The sequence below is a fragment of the Oncorhynchus tshawytscha genome, linkage group LG21 (genome assembly GCF_018296145.1).
Source record: "Oncorhynchus tshawytscha isolate Ot180627B linkage group LG21, Otsh_v2.0, whole genome shotgun sequence".
Taxonomy (NCBI): domain Eukaryota; kingdom Metazoa; phylum Chordata; class Actinopteri; order Salmoniformes; family Salmonidae; genus Oncorhynchus; species Oncorhynchus tshawytscha.
Window position 1 is genome coordinate 7,345,132 of NC_056449.1, and position 23,692 is coordinate 7,368,823.

Below are 23,692 nucleotides of genomic sequence, written 5' to 3' on the forward strand. Positions count from 1 at the left end.
AAAGGTCAAAATGATCCCCCGTGAAATTACCTGACACTCCTGAGCACTTCTTCTCCAGGTTCTCATTCTCACCTTCTCTGTATCCGAGGTGCATAGAGCCATGAAAGCAATTTATGTACAAAATATATATATATACTGTATATATATATATATATATATATATATCCCCTGGGCCTGATGATCTAGACAACCTTGAACATGCATCTTCAACCTCACCCTAGAATGTCATGTCATCCCCAAGTTGTGCAAAACAGCATTTGACCTACCTCTTTTGAACAGAGGTGATCCCACACTACTGAGCAACTATTGGCCCATATCTAAATGGTCTGCTTTGGCAAAAGTATTGGAGTCCCTAGTCAATAAGCAGCTTAAAGCCTACCACCAGAAAAACAATATATTGAGTGGTACGCAATCAGCTTTCAGGTCAAGCCACAACACTGTTACAGCAATGTTGAATGTTTTGGGTGATATTCACCGTGCCCTGGATAAGAAGTTTTGCATTGTGCATCTGTGTTCATAGACTTGTCAAAGGCATTTGACGCTGTGGACCATACTGTCTTGCAAGATGACACTGTTTTCTACTCAAGTGGCAGCAGTTTGACTTTGGCTTTTGAAAAAGCTCAACATACTGTAGCTTTTACCATCATTCAACAGAATCTGTACGAGTTGAAGCTTGTTCCGAATTCCTCAAAAACAAAGTGCAATGGTATTTTACAACGCTAAAGAAATGATGTTGTTTATGGGCAGACCCCAAGCACTACCCCTGAAGGCACTTGATTCCATGTATCATGCAGCACGTAGGTTTACTACCAACCAAAAGCATCTGACACCACTGTGATCTCTAAAGTGCTGTTGGCTGGTCTTCGTTGACTCTACGTAGGCTTAAACGTTGGTCCACTATGATCTATTAGGCCATTTTGGGAAAACTACAGCTTTACCTCTGTTCTTCTTTGATAAGGTCTTACAAATAAATACCAGTCACGGTCTCACTCTTACTTACATTTAACGGTTCCTAAAATCAGATCATGGCAAAAGGTGTTTTAGCTACTCAGCTCCGTGGTCTTGGAATTCTCTCCAGACCAGCTGGAAACTCCAGGGTCTTGTTTAAAAGTTTGGTTGACTCACATGTTACTGAAGAATGTGATTGTCATTAGGACTTGATGCAGTGGTACATATCTACAACGCTTGTATGTTTCTGTAATTGTATTGTATGTGTCTACGTCAACATGAAGTTCATGGTGTGTCTCTGTCTGTAAGTTGTTATTGTCACCCCCCCCCCCTGCTGCAGTCTCAGTTGGACCAGGTCTCTCTTGAAAAACAGATTTATATCTCAGTGAGACTACCCTGGATAATTGAAGTTTAAATAAAATGACCTTACGTGCTTTGTTTTGAGTACAAAGCCACTTGGAAATGGTTTAGATTGATGCACGATTCTTTCTTTGGACCTGTACAAAGGAAAATACAATGTAGTTGCTGTTTTGAAGGCAGACAAGTGACAGACAAGTGGAGAGAGAAAATACATGGGGGAGAGAGAGAGAGAGAGAGAGAAATGTCCCCTAAAATGTCACAGTGGCTCTTTTTTTTTTAGAGAGCGTTGCCTAGTTGTGAATCTATGCGAGACCTGCGACCTACGGTGTCTTACTTACTGTCATTGTTTCTGAGCCCGTGTGTGTTGCTCATTGTGTGTGAGCGTTGCGAGTAGAATTAGAAAAGTGAACGTTTCTCACCTGTCATATGTGTAGAGGAGGTCCATTCAGAGGGAGTGGGAGGCCAAAGAGAGAGAGAGAGGGAAAGAGAGGGGGGAAAGCAAACCGTTAGGAAGACATTCCTATGATCGTTTGATATTTGATATTGTTGGCCGACACAAAATTGGACCAGACAAATTGGAAAGCAGTGTTCTGTGAAGGAATTATCATAGTCTCTGTACCAGGGCATCTGTACGACCCCAACACTACTTATTCGCAGGTACAGGCTCTCAACAGAACTGCAGTCGATTCCTGATCAATGCAACATCTAATAGGACTATTCTGAATGTGATCACTAAACCAGAGTGTGGAGATATCAAAAGCAAGTAAACAGAAATGTACCACACAACTCAACACAATGCACACACTTAGGCCCAGGAGTGTTTCCTGATGACCTGAGCAGGAAAAGGCTCGGGCACTAGTTAAATCCCTGTAACGCACTGCATATCCCACTGGCTGGGCCATGGCTACAGTATAACACAGCATAGCAGACAAATTGGGATTCCATAATGCGGTTTATGCTTCACATTTTTTCTTCTTCTCCCATGACTGAAATGTGGACCATTACAGAGCCTGCAGCCATAACATGAGCACACATGGGTTCACATGGAAATCTAACCAATGTGACAAGCTCTCCGCTCTGTGTTGGGGACTCACAGTCACACACACAGTCCCACACACACACACACACACACACACACACACACACACACACACGATAACCATTACAACATTTAACCTCTGACCTGAGTACAGCCAGATCACTACTGACCAAGACAACTGAACACAGCAACAGTGAAGCTCTATCAGAGGCCATCAGAGTAGCAACCTCTGACCTTTCCTTATAACTGTTTCAATGAGAGGTCATATGAGGTGACATAGTGTAACATAACCACTATAGGAGTGACATAACCACTGTAGGTGTGACATAACCACTGTAGGTGTAACATAACCCCTGTAGGTGTGACATAACCACTGTAGGTGTGACATAACCACTGTAGGTGTGACATAACCACTCTAGGTGTGACATAACCACTGTAGGTGTGACATAACCACTGTAGGTGTAACATAACCCCTGTTGGTGTGACATAACCACTGTAGGTGTGACATTACCACTGTAGGTGTGACATAACCACTGTAGGTGTGACATAACTACGTGATGATATCAAGATAAAAGAAATGACAGCTTGCAAACTGGTTTTAGCTCCCAAAACAAACCAACTAACATAGAGATCAGCCTGCTAGACAACCACACACAGAGAAACAGAGTACACAAAAAGGACAGGCAGGGCAGTAGAATGATAGGCTACACAAGAGATGATGACACTCTCACATTTACATTTTAGTCATTTAGCAGGTGCTCTTATCTAGAGCAACTTGAGTGTATACATTTGCATACTGGTCCCCCATGGGAATCAAACCCACATCCCTGGTGATGCAAGCACCATGCTCTACCAACTGAACCAGACAGTTGCTGGTAGATGAGCAGAGCTTAGTTCAGATAAGATATAAGGGAAAGGGGATACCCAGTTAGTTGCACAACTGAACGCATTCAACCGATGCAATGCTTTGCCATAGCTGACACTTAATGAACTACGTCATCAGAAGTCCATTCCCAAAGGCTCACCTTGAGACTTGTGCGTCTGAGTGTGCCTTTTTGATAGGCCATGCCGCTTTTCCTCAATGGGTCAGTGTCTATGGAGGGCCCGAAACGGAAGTCACCTTTCCACGAGCCAGTGGTCAGAAAGGAGTCATATTGGTCATCTTTCAGGACAGTTCCACACCGGCTGACGTCAGCGTATCTCGGGGGGCCGTAGGCCGCGGGGAAGACTGGGAGGCTAGACGCGCGGTACACAAACCCGCGTCGACACATCTTGAAGTACACGACCACACTGATCAGAACAAGGAGGAGAGAAGACACGGTCGCCAGGGCGATTTTCAAATAAAGCGTCAAGTTATAGCTCGCCTGTGAGTCATCGTCCGTGTTCTCAAAAAGCTCGTTTAAAACAGGCATGTCATCGCCAATGACTACATTGACTGTGGCAGTGGCTGAGAGAGACTGAGGCCCGTTGTCCCTTACCGTGATCACAAGAGTTTGTTTAGGCTCGTCCTGCTCTACAAATGGCCTCACAGTCCTGATTTCCCCGCTGTGCAGGCCCACAGTGAAGAGGTTGGGCTGCGACGCTTTGACCACATGGTAGGAGAGCCACGCGTTATTGCCAGAGTCAGCATCTACAGCAAGCACTTTGGTAACCAGGTAACCTTTGGGTGCCTCCAGTGGCACCTGGTCCTCAGCGATGAAGCCAGATGATTGGACAGGATACAGAACAACAGGTGTGTTGTCGTTATGGTCACCGACGAACACCCTCACAGTGCAAGTACTGGAAAGAGGAGGGTCACCACCGTCTTGAGCTGTCACTCCTACCTGATAGTGACTGGCCTGCTCATAATCAAAGGGGCGCGAGGTGAAGAGCTCTCCGGTCTCCGCGTTAATGGAGAGGGAAGAGAATGTTTCTGGGGTCATGCCTTTTGATAAAGAGTACAGTATTTTCGCATTGGGTCCTGCGTCTAGATCCTCGGCTCTCACCCTTATCACCAACGTGCCTCTGTGTTGGTTTTCCCAAACGTTGGCGGTGTACTCGCTCTGCGTAAAAATAGGGGGGTTGTCATTCACGTCACCCACTGTGATGGATATCATGTTTCTACTGAACAGTTCGGGAGAACCAGAGTCGATAGCTGTCACCGTGATGTTATAGTGTGGGTTCATCTCTCTATCTAATATACCATCAGTCACCAACATATAGTAATTCTTAACCTCTGATATCAACTTGAAAGGTATGTCGTTTGAGATGGCACACTTGACCCGACCACTGTTTCCAGTGTCCAGGTCATACACGTTAAGCAGAGCAACCATGGTACCGGGTTTAGAATCCTCAGAAATGATAGCCGTGGCTGATTTCACTGCAATAACTGGTTCATTGTCGTTCACATCAATCACTTCAATGATGAGTTTACAGTGTGATGCCTGACCCCCGCCATCTTTAGCCTGGACATCAAGTTCATGCGCACTCGCCTCCTCATAGTCCACTTGACCCGCCACCCTCACCTCCCCACTCACAGGGTCAATTTCAACAATGCCTCTAGTTTTGTCAGACACGTGGCTGAAATAGTAGGTTATCTCCCCATATGGACCGTCATCTAAATCAGTGGCGTTCAGCGTCGCCACCAAAACGCCCGTGGCAGAATTCTCTATCAGAGAGGCTCTGTAAGTCCTCTGGCTGAAAACGGGGACGTTGTCATTGGCATCCAGAACATGGATGTGAACAGACGCGGTACCTGACCTGGCAGGATTCCCCCCGTCAACCCCACTGATGGTCAGAGTGTATTCGGCCTGGTTCTCCCGGTCCAAAGTTTTTTTCAGAACCAGCTCTGGGTATGCTATTCCATTCACTTGAGTGTTCATTTCTAAGGCAAAATGATCATTGTGACTCAGTTTATAATCACGAACCGAGTTGGTTCCCAAATCAGGGTCATGCGCACTCTCCAGAGGGAAGCGTCTCCCCGGCACCGTCGACTCGACCAGGTCCAGATCAATTAACCCAGTAGCAAAAGCAGGGCTATTGTCATTCATATCCTGAATGTCCAAAACAAGACTGTACACTTTGAGCGGATCCTCCAGCAGCAGCTGATACTGTAGGACGCAGACAGCTGCCTGCGCGCACAACTCCTCTCTATCTATCCTCTCGCTGACCAACAGAGAGCCCGAACCATAGTCAAGCTCACAAAGCTGCCGAGTGCCCTCCGCCACGATGCGGGCTCGACGTGCACCAATCTCAACTAATTTCAGCCCCAGATCCAGAGCCAGGTTCCCAATGACCGAGCCGCGCTCCATCTCCTCTGGTACGGAGTAGCGCACATCTCCAGACGACGCGCCGAAGAGAAGCACAATCCCCCAAAATCGCAGCCAGCTACTCCGTTTTACGCACAGTTGCTCTATGGTAAATCCCTTGTTGATAATACGATTTATTAGTAGTAAAAACATGTTTAAACACGACTAAGATTAGTTATAAAATGTATAGTTTGGTTGAAAATAAATATAGCATCAAAGCGACGCAGTGACCTTCTTATACTCGTCTCGAGCCGAGTAGAGCATGCCCTACTCCGGAGCCTGCTCGTGTCAGTTTGGATTTCTCTCCTCCCGCCTCAATCGCGTGCACTCACTCTCACTATGACTATGACTGGGCTACCAAAGTTCTCGCTCTCTTGCTCTCTCTTCTCTCTCTTCCTCTCTCTCTCTCTCTCACACACACACACACACACACACACACCCACACACCCACACACACACACACACACACACACACACACACACACACACACACACACACACACAATATTCCTGTAACAATAACACGGATGGGGAGGGAGAGCATTGGATTGTATTAAGCCATATTCCAAATCCAGCGCGATAAAATAGCGTCACCCAGAGACCTAGATAATAATTGCATTATATAATATCTGATGATGTGACTTGATCTACAAAATACGTTGCATTAGAAATGTCTATCGTGTTTGCATGTTACTGATAGGTCATGTCCTCTGATTACTGTGTCCTAAGAGAATGTCAAAGTAGTTCGACAAGTAAGGTTGTCAACAAGTTGTTGTAAAAGTCTATACTGTCACTTCAACAACAGACATGTAGCCTACTCATGTGAACATGACACACATTTGCAAGACAAACTGCACCAATTAGGTTGTCGGATCGCATACGATGTGCTGAGTGTTAAAGACACGTCAGCTCAACGGCACCCGAGCTTTAAGACAACACCAGTGGGTGGAGAACTGGATCTATTAAAACACTGCTGGTGAACAGCGACACTTTGAGTATACCTTTCAAAATGACACACAGCAACTATTTTTCTAAATGATTTACAAAACGTGAATAATACCTATAGCCTGCTTTATAGCTATTGGGAATAACTTTTACCCTGCGTTTATCGAAATAAGCATAACCAAATATACGGATAGGAAATGCCACGATGTATGTCCACAACATATAAATCGTCGCACGAATACAGTCCGCATACTCAGGCGAAAAATACATTCATTACAAAAGAGTCGTTTAGGACCACACATCTGAAATATAAGGTGCAAGGCAAGTAAGATGTATAATCCTGGTTTTACAGCCAGCACACCCAATGTAATCTACAAAAACAGAGAAGATGGCATGAAAGGAAAGTGTTGACACGTCAGTCAATCAATGATGAATGATCCCTACTGGTTTATAGACATTTTCCACATTTCAGCACCATGGACAGAAACAATGAGAGGCCTTCAGCGGCACTGCACTTTAAAAACTCGCACACTGATTCTCTCATAATTCTACAAAAAGCTCGCCAGACACAGCAATTCTCTTTTGTAAACCCTTTCCAAACAAACATTCACTCAAAAAGTGCCAAATTCCGATTATCAACTCATTTTCTGTAACCTCAAATATGTGAAGCATGAGTGAAATATCCACCGAATATACAATATACATACAAAAATATGTGGACACCCCTTCAAATTAGTGGATTCGTGTTATTCAGCCACACCCGTTGCCGACAGGTGTATAAAATCGAGCAAACAGCCATGCAATTTCCAAAGACAAACATTGGCAGTAGAATGGCCTTACTGAAGAGCTCAGTGACTTTCAACATGGCACAGTCTTAGGATGCAACCTTTCCAACAAGTCAGTTCATCAAACTTCTGCCCTGCTACAGCTGCTCTGGTCAACTGTAGGTGTTGTTATGTACATCTAGGAGCCACAACGGCTCAGCCGCACAAGCTCACAGAATGGGACCGCCGAGTGCTGAAGCGCATTGCGTGTAACAACCGTCTCTCCTCTGTTGCAACACTCACTACAGAGTTCAAAACTACCTCTGGAAGGAATGTCAGCATAATAACTTTTTCGTTGGGAGCTTCATTAAATGTGTTTCCATGTCCGAGCAGCCTAAGATCACCATGCAGAATGCCAAGCGTCGGGTGGAGTGGTGTGAAGCTCACCGCCTTTGGACTCTGGGGCAGTGGAAACGTGGTTCTCTGGAGTGATGAATCATGCTTCACCATCTGGCAGTCAGACGGTCGAATCTGGGTTTGGCAGATGCCAGGAGAAAGCTACCTGCCTGAATGCATAGTGTTAAGTTTGGTGGAGGAATAATGGCTTTGGGCTGTTTTTCATGGTTCGGGCTAGGCCCCTTAGTTCCAGTGAAGAGAAATCTTAATGCTACAGCATACAATGACATTCTAGACGATTCTCTCCTTCCAGCTTTGTGGCAACAGTTTGTGGAAGGCCCTTTCCTGTTTCAGAATGACAATGCCCCTGTGCACAAAGCGAGGTCCATACAGAAATGGTTTGTCGAGATCGGTGTGGAAGAACTTAACTGGTCTGCAAAGAGCACTGACCTCAACACCATCGAAGACCTTTCGGATAATTTGGAATGCCGACTGCGAGCCAGGCCCAATCGCCCAACATCAGTGTCTGACCTCACTAATGCTCTTGTGGCTGAATGGAAGCAATTCCCATCAGAAATGTTCCAATATCTAGTGAAAAGCCTTCCCAGAAGAGTTGGAGGCTGTTATGGCAGCAAAGGGGGGACCAACTCCATATTAATGCCCATGATTTTGGAATGAGATGTTCCACGAGCAGGTGTCCACATACTTTTGGTCACGTAGTGTATCAATCACAAACATAAGCGAACCACATCAGAAGTAAAAAAATAAAAATAATAATACACATGTAATATCAAATCAAGCTGTAGGTTATCATTTATATTGCATGGGGCAGAAATAATGATCTAAAACATCACAAATTGTATGAAACCTGGAGCATGTATAATCGATACCTAATAGGGAATGAGTAAATTCGTGGGTGTAGCCTTGTAATTTCTCCAGGGGGAAAAGTAATTGTACAAGGCATTTTAGCTGAAATTAAATTATTATATTGAAAGTATAGCCTTTATTCTATCATATGTAGGCCAATAACAAATGTAATTTATTATTATTTACCTACCTCTGGGGACCTATCAGAGTCATCAAACGCTTCAGCAAAGTCAGTTGGAGTTTTTCTCAGAGTCTGGTCGGTAGGCAGCATGTTGTCATTGTAAGATCTGACAAACTTGAAGTCACTGGAGCGCGAACCAGTCGTCAGGTAGGTGTCATAATTGTAGGTGCTGCGGAGAGTTCCCGCGCCATCCACATCTGCGTAGTTTGGAGGGAGATACGCACTTGGGATGGTGACAGCTCCATCAAACAACAGTCTAGGCTTTCTCCTGCGGCAAAAACTCACGACCAGGATGACAACAATGAAGGTAAGGAAAAAGGTGGAGACGGACACCAGCGCAATGATCAGATAAGAAGTGAGTTTGGAATTGCTCTCATCATAAGATATATCTTTCAGTTCTGGCACTTCAGCCAAGTTGTCAGAAATCACTAAATACATGGCACATGTTGCAGAGAGATAGGGCTGTCCGTTATCTTTTACTGACACAATAAGGTTCTGTTTCATGTTGTCAGATTCAGAAATGTCCCGCTGTGTCCTGATTTCTCCGCTGTGGAGACCAATAGTGAAAAGTCCCGGATCAGTGGATTTGACTATATGATAGGACAGCCAGGCGTTCTGGCCGGAGTCCGCGTCCACCGCTATCACCTTAGAAACAAGAGAGCCCCCGTGTGCAGCTTTGGGCACCAGCTCGGTCATGAAGGAGTTCCCCTCCGGAGCGGGATATAGTATCTGAGGAGAGTTGTCATTCACATCTGTTATGAACACACTGACGGTGACGTTGCTGCTGAGCGGAGGAGAACCGTTGTCCCTGGCCACAACGTGGACTTTAAAGCTCCTGAACTGTTCATAATCAAACGACCTCACAGCGTGGATCACCCCAGTGTCTCCGTTAACGGATAAGAACGAGGACACCGGGACACCGTTCACATCACCGGGTAAGATAGAGTAAATCACTGTACCATTCTGTCTCCAGTCTGGGTCTCGAGCAGTAACAGAACACACGGAGGAGCCTGGTTTGTTATTTTCGGTCAGGTGTGCGCTATAGAACTGTTCCTCAAATACAGGTGGGTTGTCGTTCACGTCAGCTACAGATAACTGAACAGTTTTAGAGGAGGACAGAGGCGGAGAGCCCTCGTCGGTGGCAGTGATTGTAATGTTGTAATCAGACACTAGTTCACGGTCCAGTTCGCCCGAGGTCACCAGAGAATAGTAGTTTTTGATGGATGGCACCAGATTAAAAGGAACGTTTTGCCGAATGGAGCAGTGGACCTGTCGGTTATTCTCAGAGTCTCTATCCTGCACGTTAATGATGCCCACCTCTGTGCCAGGTGACGCGTTCTCAGGTATGGGGTTACTCAGAGATTTCAGATATATTACAGGGGCGTTGTCATTTACATCCGTAATATCAATAATTACTTTTGAATCAGATGAAAGGCCATAGCCATCTTTACCCTCTATGCGCATTTCATATTTTGGGTCGCCTTCGAAATCTATCGGACCTATCACCTTAATTTCTCCAGTATTGTGGCCCAAAGAAAATACCTTTATTGCTTTGTCAGATATGCGACTGAATTCATACGTCACTTCCCCATTCACTCCCTCATCTGCATCTGTAGCACTTACTGTAACCACTACAGTACCTAAAGGAGAGTTTTCAGGCAGACTGGCTTTATAGACGGCCTGGCTAAACACTGGGGCGTTATCGTTAGCATCCAGTACAGTGACGTGTATGACTACAGTACCTGATCTCTGCGGAGTGCCGCCATCTATTGCTGTTAGCAGTAAACTCATGTCCTGTTTTTCTTCACGATCTAGTTCTTTATCTAAAACCAATTAAAATAATATCCACCGAATGTGGCAGAAATCTGACCGTTTCCAAATCTTTTCCTCAGCTAAATGGCACCAGAGCACACTGGCCTGGAAACAGAACGAAGTGGGTGGAGAACTGGGTCTATAAAAACACAGCTGGTGAATAGCGACACAGTGAGTACTCTTTAGAAATTACATATGTTAAACAAACCTTCTAAATCTACAGTATATTTCACGAAAAGTCATCATAGTAATCTGTAGCCTATATAAGTGGGCTGCATGATTGAATAGGTAGACTACTACTGTAATTACGTAAATAAGACAAATATATAGAAAAACAGTAAACGGCAGTAAACGCACAACACACCAATCACGGAAGGGTAAATCCACTCGATTTCAATCCCTTTTTTGACAGCATCCCTGAAACAAAACTTTCTATTCATGTTTTCCCGTGGAGAAGAGGTCAGAAAGTGACTTTTTGGACCTGAATGTCATAACATCCAGGAGATAAAGGTGCTCAAAGTTGACTCGTGTTTCATACCATTGGACATCCATGTGTTCTTAACTGGAAGATACAAACGGTTGAGTTGGAAATCATTTAAAAGCTTACAAACAGTGTTGTCAAACCACGTTATTATTTCAAAAAAATATATATATACTTTTAAATCATTCTGATTCCCATGTAAAATAGCATTTTTGAGTGACTAGAATATAACCCATAATATTTGTTTTGGATAGCCTTTAGTTGTTTGATTTTGTTAGATATAAACCTTTAACATCAAGTATCTAACCATGTGTCAACTGTGCTTTAAAAAAAATATTTGCATATGTTGTAGCTCAGACCCTATTCTGCGCTGTGCCCGCTATCGGTTGAGATACAACATGCTCTTGAATACTGGGTGGGTGTCATTTCAATCATAGACATACATTTAATAGAACGGACCTATCCCTTCAGACCACAGTAATTTAGCTTGTAGACAGACCACTGTCGAATGTCAACTTGAATGGTCATGTCTATTCTATGATCTATATTTCTATGATATCAATAGGTTTACAGTATATTGAGAATTGGCAGTATAATTTAAAACAACAGATATTCCCATTCAAGTCAACATTCTCTGATGTGTGGACCTCCAACCATCTTTGTGGTACTATTTCAAAGTTGAAATGTAAATGTTGTTGCAATTTTTTTTTGTACATCTATCAGCCAAAACATAACATCCACATTCAAAATAGGGTCTGAAAGATACAACAAAAGTGAACATGAAAAAACTCTGAATTTACACGTTTTTTAGATAAATAATGTTAAAGGTTTAAGAAAATATATATCATTTTTTGTACTCCCCCCAATATAGTTTAACAACCCTGTTTGTAAGCTTTTTTATATATGATATAAATCTAAACCGTTTGTTGATCTTTTCCAGCGATGAAGACATGGTTGTCTCATGGTGTGGTGTGGTATGTAACATCAGTCAACTTTGAGCACATTTATCTCTTGAATATTTTGGAATTCCGTTCCAAAAAGTCACTTACCGAACACCTCTACAACAGGCAAATATGTATGGAAGGTTTCGTTCAAATCAAAACGGGTGACGTCAAAAAGTGATTGAGTTAAAATGGATTTACCAGGCATTAAAATCCATATCAGACTATTTTCACGAGTTAAGATATAGATTGAAAGAAATACGTTCCAAAGCGAACACATATCCAAAAAGGTATAGGTCTACGTTGCAGGTATCATATTTGAGGTGCAATATACAAAAACAGAGAGTATGGCAATGAATGAAAGTAATGACAGTCAAAAGGCGATGAAAAGTAAACCCTAAAGGTCGTAAAAATGTAATTTCAGCACCATGGACAGCGACATACACATGCCGCTGCGCAACGCTACTCTCATCACTCTGTCTTAGTCGCTCTCTTCATACCGTATTTATATTTTGTAGCCCCTTTCCAAATAGGCCTGCACTCGAACAGGGCAAACAAGGCTACTAACTCATTTGAACCTTAAACATGCAGCGTGTAGGCATATGTAAAAAAAAATAAAAAAAACATCTACATCAATCAATCACATCATAGACATCACAGCTCAAAGCACATACTCAAATCAAAATAATTCAATCCACAAAATAGATTAGCATAAAACATTTTCACTTAAATTTTGTCATCAATTATCATTATCATCAATATAATCAAACCTAAAGCATGAACAAGTTAACCAATATGGTACTTTCAAGACAACTCGGAAACTCTGATCCTCTGAATAAAAATGTGGGTATGTTTTTTGCGTAGAGCTTCCTACTGGTTGATTCTGATACTTTCGAAGTGGGAAACTCGGAGCTCATCTTTCTACAATGAGTTTCCAAGGTAGGAATAAGAATAAGAACATTTAAATAAACTCAGCAAATAAAGAAACCAAATGTCAACAGCTTAATTAAAATGCATTTCAACAACTGAGACATAAACTGCAGTGCATCTCCTAAAATGAACTTCACCAGATTTGCCAGTTCTTGCTGTGAGATGTTACTCCACACTTCCACCAAGGCACATGCAAGTTCCCAGACATTTCTGTGGGGAATGGCCCTAGCCCTCACCCTCTGATCAAACAGGTCCCAGGCGTGCTCAATGGGATTGAGATCCGGGCTCTTCGCTGGCCATGGCAGAACACTGACATTCCTGTCTTGCAGGAAATTACGCGCAGAATTACGCACAGCATTTTCATGCTGGAGGGTTATGTCAGGATGAGCCTGCAGGAAGGGTACCACATGAGGGAGGAGGATGTCTTCCTTGTAACGCAGCATTGAGCATTGAGATTGCCTGCAATGACAGCAAGCTCAGTCCGATGATGCTGTGACACACCGCCCCAGACCATGACGGACCCTCCACCTCAAATCGAACTCCGCTCCAGAGTACAGGCCTCGGTGTAATGCTCATTCTTTCGATGATAAACGTGAATCCGACCATCACTCCTGGTCAGACAAAACCGTGACTCGTCAGTGAAGAACACTTTTTGCCAGTACTGTCTGGTCCAGCAACGGTGGGTTTGTGCCCATAGGCAACGTTGTTGCAGACAGTCTGAGCACTGATGGAGGGATCGTGTGTTCCTGGTGTAACTCGGGCAGGTGTTGTTGCCATCCTGTACCTGTCCCGCAGGTGTAATGTTCGGATGTACTGATCCTGTGCAGGTGTTGTTACCTGTGGTCTGCCACTGAGAGGACTATCATCTGTCGCTTCTGTTTCCTTGTAGCGCCGTCTTAGGCGTCTCACAGTACAGACATTGCAATTTATTACCCTGGCCACATCTGCAGTCCTCATGCCTCCATGCAGCATTTTGAAATGTCTTCTAATTTCACCTTTATTTAACCAGGTAGGCTAGTTGAGAACAAGTTCTCATTTGCAACTGCGACCTGGCCAAGATAAAGCAAAGCAGTTTGACACATACAACAACACAGAGTTACACATGGAATAAACAAACATACAATCAATAATATAGTAGAAAAATCTATATACAGCATGTGCAAATGAGGTAGGATATGAGAGGTAAGGCAATAAATAGGCCATGGTGTCGAAGTAATTACAATATAGCAATTAAACACTGGAATGGTAGAATGTGCATGCCTAAGGCACATTCACGCAGATGATTACGGACCCTGGGCATCTTTCTTTTAGTTTTTTAGAGTCAGTAGACAGGCCTCTTTAGTGTCCTAAGTTTTCTGTCACCTTAATTGCCTACCGTCTGTAAGCTGTTAGTGTCTTAACGACCGTTCCACAGGTGCATGTTCATTAATTGTTTATGGTTCATTGAACAAGCATGGCAAACAGTGTTTAAACACTTTACAATGACGATCTGTGAAGTTATTTGGATTTTTATGAATCACCTTTGAAAGACAGGGTCCTAAACTTGTTTTTCAACTACTCCACAAATTTGTTGTAAACAAACTATAGTTTTGGCAAGTCGGTTAGGACATCTACTTTGGGCATGACACAAGTAATTTTTCCAACAATTGTTTACAGACAGATTATTTAACTTATTATTCACAGTATCACAATTCCAGTGGGTCAGAAGTTTACATACACTTAGTTGACTGTGCCTTTAAACAGCTTGGAAAATTCCCAAAAATGATGTCATGGCTTTAGAAGCTTCTAATTGACATCATTTGAGTAAGTCAATTGGAGGTGTACCTGTGGATGTATTTCAAGGCCTACCTTCAAACTCAGTGCCTCTTTGCTTGACATCATGGGAAAATAAAAAGAAATCAGCCAAGACCTCAGAAAGAAAATTGTAGACCTCCACAAGTCTGGTTCATCCTTGGGAGCAATTTCCAAATGCCTGAAGGTACCACGTTCGTCTGTACAAAAAATAGTACGCAAGTATAAACACCGTGGGACCACGCAGCCACCACACTGCTCAGGAAGGAGACGCGTTCGGTCTCCTAGAGATGAACGTACTTTGGTGCGAAAACTGCAAATCAATCCCAGAACAACAGCAAAGGACCTTGTGAAGATGCTGGAGGAAACAGGTACAAACGTATCTATATCCACAGTAAAACGAGTTCTACATCAACATAACCTGAAAGACCGCTTAGCGAGGAAGAAGCCACTGCTCCAAAACCGCCATAAAAAAGCCAGACTACGGTTTGCAACTGCTCATGGGGACAAAGATTGTGCTTTTTGGGGGAATGTCCTCTGGTCTGATGAAACAAAAATAGAACTGTTTGGCCATAATGACCATAGTTATGTTTGGAGGAAAAAGGGGGAGTCTTGCAAGCCAAAGAACACCATTCCAACCGTGAAGTATGGGGGTGGCAGCATCATGTTGTGGGGGTGCTTTGCCGTAGGAGGGACTGGTGCACTTCACAAAATAGATGGCCTATTGAGGAAGGAATATTATGTGGATTTATTGAAGCAACATCTCAAGACATCAGTTAAAGCTTGGTCGCAAATGGGTCTTCCAAATGAACAATGACCCCAAGCATACCTCCAAAGTTGTGGCAAAATGGCACAGTCAAGGTATTGGAGTGGCCATCACAAAGCCCTGACCTCCATCCTATAGAACATTTGTGGGCAGAACTGATAAAGCGTGTGTGAGCAAGGAGGCCTACAAACCAGCTCTGTCAGGAGGAATGGGCCAAAATTCACCCAACTTATTGTGGGAAGCTAGTTAGCGGTGGTGCACGCTAATATCATTTCAATCGGTGACGTCACTCGCTTTGAGACCTTGAAGTAGCGGTTCCCCTTGCTCTGCAAGGGCTGTGGCTTTTGTGGAGTGATGGGTAACGATGCTTCGAGGTGACTGTTGATGTGTGCAGAGCGACCCTGGTTCTCGCCCAGATCGGGGCGAGGGGACGGACGTAAAGTCTATATTGTTACAAAGGCAATGCTACCAAAGACTAATTGAGTGTATGTAAACTTCTTACCCACTGGGAATGTGATGAAAGAAATAAAAGCTGAAATAAATCATTCACTCCACTATTATTCTGACATTTTACATTCTTAAAATAAAGTGGTGATCCTAATTGACCTAAGAAAGGGAATTTTTACTAGGATTAAAGGTCAGGAATTGTGAAAAACTGAGTTTAAATGTATTTGCCTAAGGTGTATGTAAACTTCCGAGGTCTTCTGCAACTGTGTATATATATATATATATATATATATATATATATATATATATATATATATATATATATATATATATATATATGTGTGTATACGTATATATATATATACACACATATATACATATATATATGTGTGTATATATGTGTGTATATGTATATATGTATATATATACACACATATATATACACATATATATATACATATATACTTACATATATATACAGTGGGGCAAAAAAGTATTTAGTCAGCCACCAATTGTGCAAGTTCTCCCACTTAAAAAGATGAGAGAGGCCTGTAATTTTCATCATAGGTACACTTCAACTATGACAGACAAAATGAGAAGAAAAAAAATCCAGAAAATCACATTGTAGGATTTTTAATGAATTTATTTGCAAATGATGGTGGAAAATAAGTATTTGGTCAATAACAAAAGTTTATCTCAATAATTTGTTATATAGTCTTTGTTGGCAATGACAGAGGTCAAACGTTTTCTGTAAGTCGTCACAAGGTTTCCACACACTGTTGCTGGTATTTTGGCCCATTCATTCCTCCATGCAGATCTCCTCTAGAGCAGTGATGTTTTGGGGCTGTTGCTGGGCAACACGGACTTTCAACTCCCTCCAAAGATTTTCTATGGGGTTGAGATCTGGAGACTGGCTAGGCCACTCCAGGTCCTTGAAATGCTTCTTACAAAGCCACTCATTCGTTGCCCGGGCGGTGTGTTTGGGATCATTGTCATGCTGAAAGACCCAGCTATGTTTAATCTTCAATGCCCTTGCTGATGGAAGGAGGTTTTCACTCAAAATCTCACGATACATGGCCCCATTCATTCTTTCCTTTACACAGATCAGTCGTCCTGGTCCCTTTGCAGAAAAACAGCCCCAAAGCATGATGTTTCCACCACCATGCTTCACAGTAGGTATGGTGTTCTTTGGATATAACTCAACATTATTTGTCCTCCAAACACGACAAGTTGAGTTTTTACCAAAAAGTTCTATTTTGGTTTCATCTGACCATATGACATTCTCCCAATCTTCTTCTGGATCATCCAAATGCTCTCTAGCAAACTTCAGACGGGCCTGGACATGTACTGGTTTAAGCAGGGGGACACGTCTGACACTGCAGGATTTGAGTCCCTGGCGGCGTATTGTGTTTCTGATAGTAGATTTTGTTACTTTGGTCCCAGCTCTCTGCAGGTCATTCACTAGGTCCCCCCGTATGGTTCTGGGATTTTTGCTCACTGTTCTTGTGATCATTTTGACCCCACAGGGTGAGATCTTGCATGGAGCCCCAGATCGAGGGAGATTATCAGTGGTCTTGTATGTCTTCCATTTCCTAATAATTGCTCCCACAGTTGATTTCTTCAAACCAAGCTGCTTACCTATTGCAGATTCAGTCTTCCCAGCCTGGTGCAGGTCTACAATTTTGTTTCTGGTGTCCTTTGACAGCTCTTTGGTCTTGGCCAAAGTGGAGTTTGGAGTGTGACTGTTTGAGGTTGTGGACAGGTGTCTTTTATACTGATAACAAGTTCAAACAGGTGCCATTAATACAGGTAACGAGTGGAGAACAGAGGAGCCTCTTAAAGAAGAGGTTACAGGTCTGTGAGAGCCAGAAATCTTGCTTGTTTGTAGGTGACCAAATACTTATTTTCCACCATAATTTGCAAATAAATTCATTAAAAATCCTACAATGTGTTTTTCTGGATTTTTTTTCTCAATTTGTCTGTCATAGTTGAAGTGTACCTATGATGAAAATTACAGGCCTTTCTCATCTTTTTAAGTGGGAGAACTTGCACAATTGGTGGCTGACTAAATACTTTTTTGCCCCACTGTATATATACACACATATATACATATATATATATACATATATACATATATATATACACATATATATATATACACATATATGTATATAATCAAATTAACCCTTCCTCTGGGGGCCCCTCAGAATCGTCAAAAATTTCTGCAAAGTAAGTAGGAGTTTTTCTCTGAGTCTGTTCCGAGGGCAGCGTGTTGTCATTGTAAGATCTGACGAACTTCAAGTTCGTCAGATCAATTCTGATGGGGAACGACAGTTGAACTAAGCTCATGAGGCATTTATAAAATATATTCTTCAAGAATCAATGGGTACACATCATTAACGTAGCAGTCAAAAATGTATTTAGCAACTGCTGATTGCCACATTAATGTCACAAGAACGTTTTTGGTTCGCTTCGGTATCAACACGGGCCTTATGACCAGACAGTCTGTCGCCATCAGACCGAGATCCTTTGCTATATTTCCAATAAAAGATAAGCGTTTCATCTCCTCCGGTAAGTTGTTGACATAGTTGACATCTACATAGACAGAGTGCAGCATGGAAGGAAGAAAGCAATTTAGCACTTCAGGACTATCACGGAAAATCCTTTGTTTCCCATCCTTTGAATACGAACGGTGAAACACCATGAATATATATAAATCAATGTTAGTAAATAGTCTAATATTACACTAAAGATTATGAAAATCATCAACAAAATATGTGTGATATCTGACCGTCTCCACTCCTTTCTGCTGTGAAATGGCACCAAATCTAGCGACACAGTGAGGACCCTTCAGATATTACACATATTACCCTTCAGATATTACACAAATCATCCTGAATGCTTTTCAAATAAAGACGTGCTAGGCTACATGCATTCTTGATCAACTATTCGATACGTTCATCTCTTTAGATCAATTAATAACCAAATAGAAAGACAGGTTACAACATAAAACCACCACAAATAAACCATTGCATGTTGCTGTTGGTCTTTAGGTTAGCGGCCTGCATAAAAAGAGTGACGTAAGCAAAGTGATAACTTTCAATCAATAATGACTATTTAGTCTTACCGCTTTTTGAATACATGATTTCAGCACCTCGGACAGCCACACTTAGTTCAGGGTTGGTCCTTGCTATGTGGAAGCATTGGGACGTAACTAACACATTGAAGTTCACGTTTAAAATGATTACGGTAAGGGTTATGGGTAGGGACGCCCCAAGGATCTCGGATAGCACTACTCGTTCAGAGTTGCTGCTGTCTTTACTGCTGAGTTATAACTGATTTTCTCATCACTGTTCGCTAAATGATTATATACAAACAGTTCTACGTGTAAAAAGTACCACAATAGGCTACCTAACTACCAACCAGCGTACATGCTGCACAAGTGTCCAGCCAATCTATCAATCACAATAAATCGGTCACAACACAAACATTTCAAAATGAATACGATGTTTCCCTTTGAAATGAAATACATTAAATAGTTGCATTTCATCTCTCTTTGTAAAGAACTTGCTGTGATATAATATTCTTAAAACATCAAAGCAAATCTCCTCAATTTCTATTTGAAGGAAAGGCCTACCTCGGCTGATCCCTCAGAATCGTCATGTTCTTCAAAAAAGTCTGTTGAGGTTTTTCTCAGAGTCTGGTCCGCGGGCAGCGTGTGGTCATTGTAGGATCTGACGAACTTGAAGTCACTAGTGCGTGACCCGGTCGTCAGGTAAGCGTCATAATTGTAAGTGCTGCGGAGAGTTCCTGCTCCATCCACATCTGCGTAGTTTGGAGGGAGATAAGCACTGGGAATAGCGACCGCTCCGTCAAACAACAGTCTAGGCTTTTTATGGTGGCAAACTCTCACGGCCAGGATGACAATAATGAAGGTGAGGAAAAAGGTGGAGACGGACACCAGCGCGATGATCAGATAAGAGGTGAGTTTGGAATTGCTCTCATCATAGGATATATCTTTCAATTCTGGCACTTCAGCCAAGTTGTCAGAAATCACTAAATACATAGCACATGTCGCAGAGAAAGAGGGCTGTCCGTTATCTTTTACTGACACAATAAGGTTCTGTTTCATGCTGTCAGATTCAGAAATGTCCCGCTGTGTCCTGATTTCTCCGCTGTGAAGACCAATAGTGAAAAGTCCCGGATCAGTGGATTTGACTATATGATAGGACAGCCAGGCGTTCTGGCCGGAGTCCGCGTCCACCGCTATCACCTTGGAAACAAGAGAGCCCCCGTGTGCAGCTTTGGGGACCAGCTCGGTCATGAAGGAGTTCCCCTCCAGAGCGGGATATAGTATCTGAGGAGAGTTGTCATTCACATCTGTTATGAACACACTGACGGTGACGTTGCTGCTGAGCGGAGGAGAACCATTGTCTCTGGCCATCACGTGGACTTTAAAGCTCCTGAACTGTTCATAATCAAACGACCTCACAGCGTGGATCACCCCAGTGTCTCCGTTAACGGATAAGAACGAGGACATCGGGACACCGTTCGCCTCACCAGGTAAGAGAGAGTAAATCACTGTGCCATTCTGTCCCCAGTCTGGGTCTCGAGCAGTAACAGAACACACGGAGGAGCCTGGTTTGTTATTTTCAGTTACGTGTGCGCTATAGGACTGTTCCTCAAACACTGGTGGGTTGTCGTTCACGTCAGCTACAGATAACTGAACGGTTTTAGAGGAGGACAGAGGCGGAGAGCCCTCATCGGTGGCAATGATTGTAATGTTGTAATCAGACACTAGTTCACGGTCCAGTTCGCCCGACGTCACCAGAGAATAGTAGTTTTTGATGGATGGCACCAGATTAAAAGGAACGTGTTGCTGAATGGAGCAGCGGACCTGTCGGTTATTCTCAGAGTCTCTATCCTGCACGTTAATGATGCCCACCTCTGTGCCAGGTGACGCGTTCTCAGGTATGGGGTTACTCAGAGATTTCAGATATATTACAGGGGCGTTGTCATTTATATCTGTAATGTCTATTATCACTTTAGTGTCTGAAGAAAGGCCATAGCCATCTTTTCCTTCTACAAACATTTCATATTTTGATTCCTCTTCATAGTCTAACTCCCCTATTACTCTAATGTCCCCAGTTTTCTGGTCCAATGTAAACATTTTCCTTGCCTTATCAGATATTCGACTGAATTCATACATTACTTCGCCGTTCACTCCTTCATCTGCATCAGTACTGCTCACAGTAACAACTAGTGTCCCTAAAGGAGAGTTTTCAGGCAGACTGGCTTTATAGACGGCCTGGCTAAACACTGGGGCGTTATCGTTAGCATCCAGTACGGTGACCTGTATGACCACAGTACCTGATCTCTGCGGAGTGCCCCCGTCCACAGCTGTGATCAATAATTGTAATTCCTGCTGCTTCTCGCGGTCTAATTCTTTGTCAAGCACTAACTCACCGTATTTGCTACCTGCAGAAGTGGTTTGAACACTCAACACAAAATGATTATTCCTTTGTAGCACGTAACTTTGAACTGCATTCTGCCCTATGTCTGCGTCATGAGCAGCGTTCACGCGATAGCGAGCTCCTTTGTCAGCTGATTCTCTGATTTCCAGTTTAATTGTATCCTTCGGAAATATGGGTGAATTGTCATTGATATCTTGTATTTGAAGTGATATGCGATGCAACTCAAGAGGATTCTCTAGGACTAACTCAAAGCTCAGAAGGCATGACACCTTTTCTCCGCAAAGCTCCTCTCTGTCAATTCTTTCGGTAACAATCAAATCACCACTAGTCAGATTCATGTCACAATAACGTTTGCGGCTCCCTTCGGTATCAATTCGGGCCTTACGAGCGGAGAGTCTGCTCGCCTCCAACCCCAGATCTTTGGCTATATTTCCAATAACAGATCCGCGTTTCATCTCCTCGGGAAAATAATAGCTCACGTCTGCATAGGCGGAGTGCAGTGGAAGAAGAAAGAAAGAAACGATGCAAACCAGGACTGCGTCCGAAAATCCTTTGTGCCCCATTGTGGGATTAAAATGTCAAAATCACCTTACAGCCAAAATAATATACAACGCAAACAAATAGTATTTCATCAAAAAATATATAGTTTCCTCGAAATTACATTCTCAAAATGTGCACGCAATCTGACCGTCTCCAACCTTTTCCGCAGCTAAATGGCACCCGAGCCTTGTCACAACAAAAGTGGGTGGAGAACTGATCTATAAAAACATAGCTGGTGAATAGCGACACAGTGAGTACCCTTCAGATATTACACATATTATCTCACATTCGTTTATATCTCGCCAAACTATTTCAATATGCCTATGAATAGCCTAGGCTGAAATGGTTGATAAGCTATTGGAAATATCAAAAGAAAAGAACAGCAAGCGACAGTATATAAAACCCCAAACACATAAATGATTGCCAAGAACCCGCATTCTATTGATATGAGTTAAGATCAGGTGGAATGAATATACTACAAAAGAGAAGTAGGCTACAAAGCAAATATCAGATTTAGGCGATGTAATTTATAATGCGTTTCCTTCAGCCATTACAAAAGCATCAGTGCATTCACACACACAAAAAACAGAGTATGTCAAGAAATGAAAGTTGTGACACAAAACAATAAGTAGATCTCATTGGGGTAAAAGCGGATTGTATGCATTTTCAGCACCATGGAGAGTGACATTGTGAGGCCGCTGCAACGCAAGACACTCACACCGCTACTCTCAATGTAAAGTATTTATCTTCTTCCTAAAACGAGCTACATAGCACTTCACTCGTGTGGAGCCATACTCCTATATCAACCCTTTTCCTGTGACCTAAAAAATATGCAGTGTGTGTGTGTGTGTGAAAAATGAAATCACAAACAGGAGGCTACATATCCCACATGATAAACCAAACCACATAATATTAGCATCCCTGGATTTCTCACTACAACTTTAAGGGGATTGAAATGCGTTACAAACTACATCACTCGTGGAGAACTAACAAGTTGCCTAAATAGACAAGCTAAATTACGCATTCCCCTGGGGCCGTGGGGAGAATGATTTTCTTCAGTGGAATAAAAAAACAAACACATTTTAGCTGTGATTCAATGAAAAAAAAATAGCCGTATTCCATAACATTATGAAACCAAGTGTAGATTATTTCTATTAACAGTAAGGCCTCCCTTTGGAGACCCATCAGTCATCAATATCTTTAGCAAAGTCTGTTGGGGGGACAGAGGTGAAGAGCCCTCGTCGGTGGTAGTGATTGAAAATGTTGTAATCAGACACTAGTTCACGGTCCAGTTCGCCCGTGGTCACCAGAGAATAGTAGTTTTTGATGGATGGCACCAGATTAAAAGGAACGTTTTGCCGAATGGAGCAGTGGACCTGTCGGTTATTCTCAGAGTCTCTATCCTGCACGTTAATGATGCCCACCTCTGTGCCAGGTGACGCGTTCTCAGGAATGGGGTTACTCAGATATTTTAGATATTTTACAGGGGCGTTGTCATTTATGTCGGTTATTTCTATAATTAATACAGAATATGAAGTTAACCCAGGCCCATCCATGGCTCTAATTTGCATGTCATATGACGACCCCTCTTCATAATCAACTGACCCAACAACCCTTATTTCCTCTTTCTTATGATCAAACGAGAGTAGTTCAACATTCTCCTCTGAAACTTGGTAAATGTCGTAAGTCTCTCCACCATTTCCTCCCTCATCTACATATGTAG

The 23,692-nt window shown here is 42.8% G+C and overlaps 2 protein-coding genes across 4 annotated transcripts in view; both read right to left on the reverse strand.

The window, feature by feature from the left end:
* The window catches only part of LOC112220809 (protocadherin gamma-C5-like), a 201,642-nt gene that overhangs the window by 170,004 nt on the left and 7,946 nt on the right, over positions 1-23,692 (reverse strand). Inside the window, exon 1 of one of the 3 annotated variants that reach the window (XM_042302963.1) lies at positions 19,593-22,126. The exons of the other annotated variants lie outside the window; for them this stretch is intronic. Within the exon in view, the coding sequence (XP_042158897.1) occupies positions 19,593-21,992 (2,400 nt within the window). The 5' untranslated portion in view covers positions 21,993-22,126. Of the gene's footprint in view, positions 1-19,592; positions 22,127-23,692 lie in introns of those variants that run through there. 3 annotated transcript variants of the gene reach the window in all.
* LOC112220490 (protocadherin beta-15) lies at positions 2,310-6,035 on the reverse strand. Its single transcript, XM_024382356.2, has 2 exons — positions 3,373-6,035; positions 2,310-2,318 (listed from the first exon to the last, which is right to left on the reverse strand). The coding sequence occupies exons 1-2, from the start codon at positions 5,785-5,787 to the stop codon at positions 2,310-2,312; spliced, it is 2,424 nt and encodes an 807-aa protein (XP_024238124.1). The 5' UTR covers positions 5,788-6,035.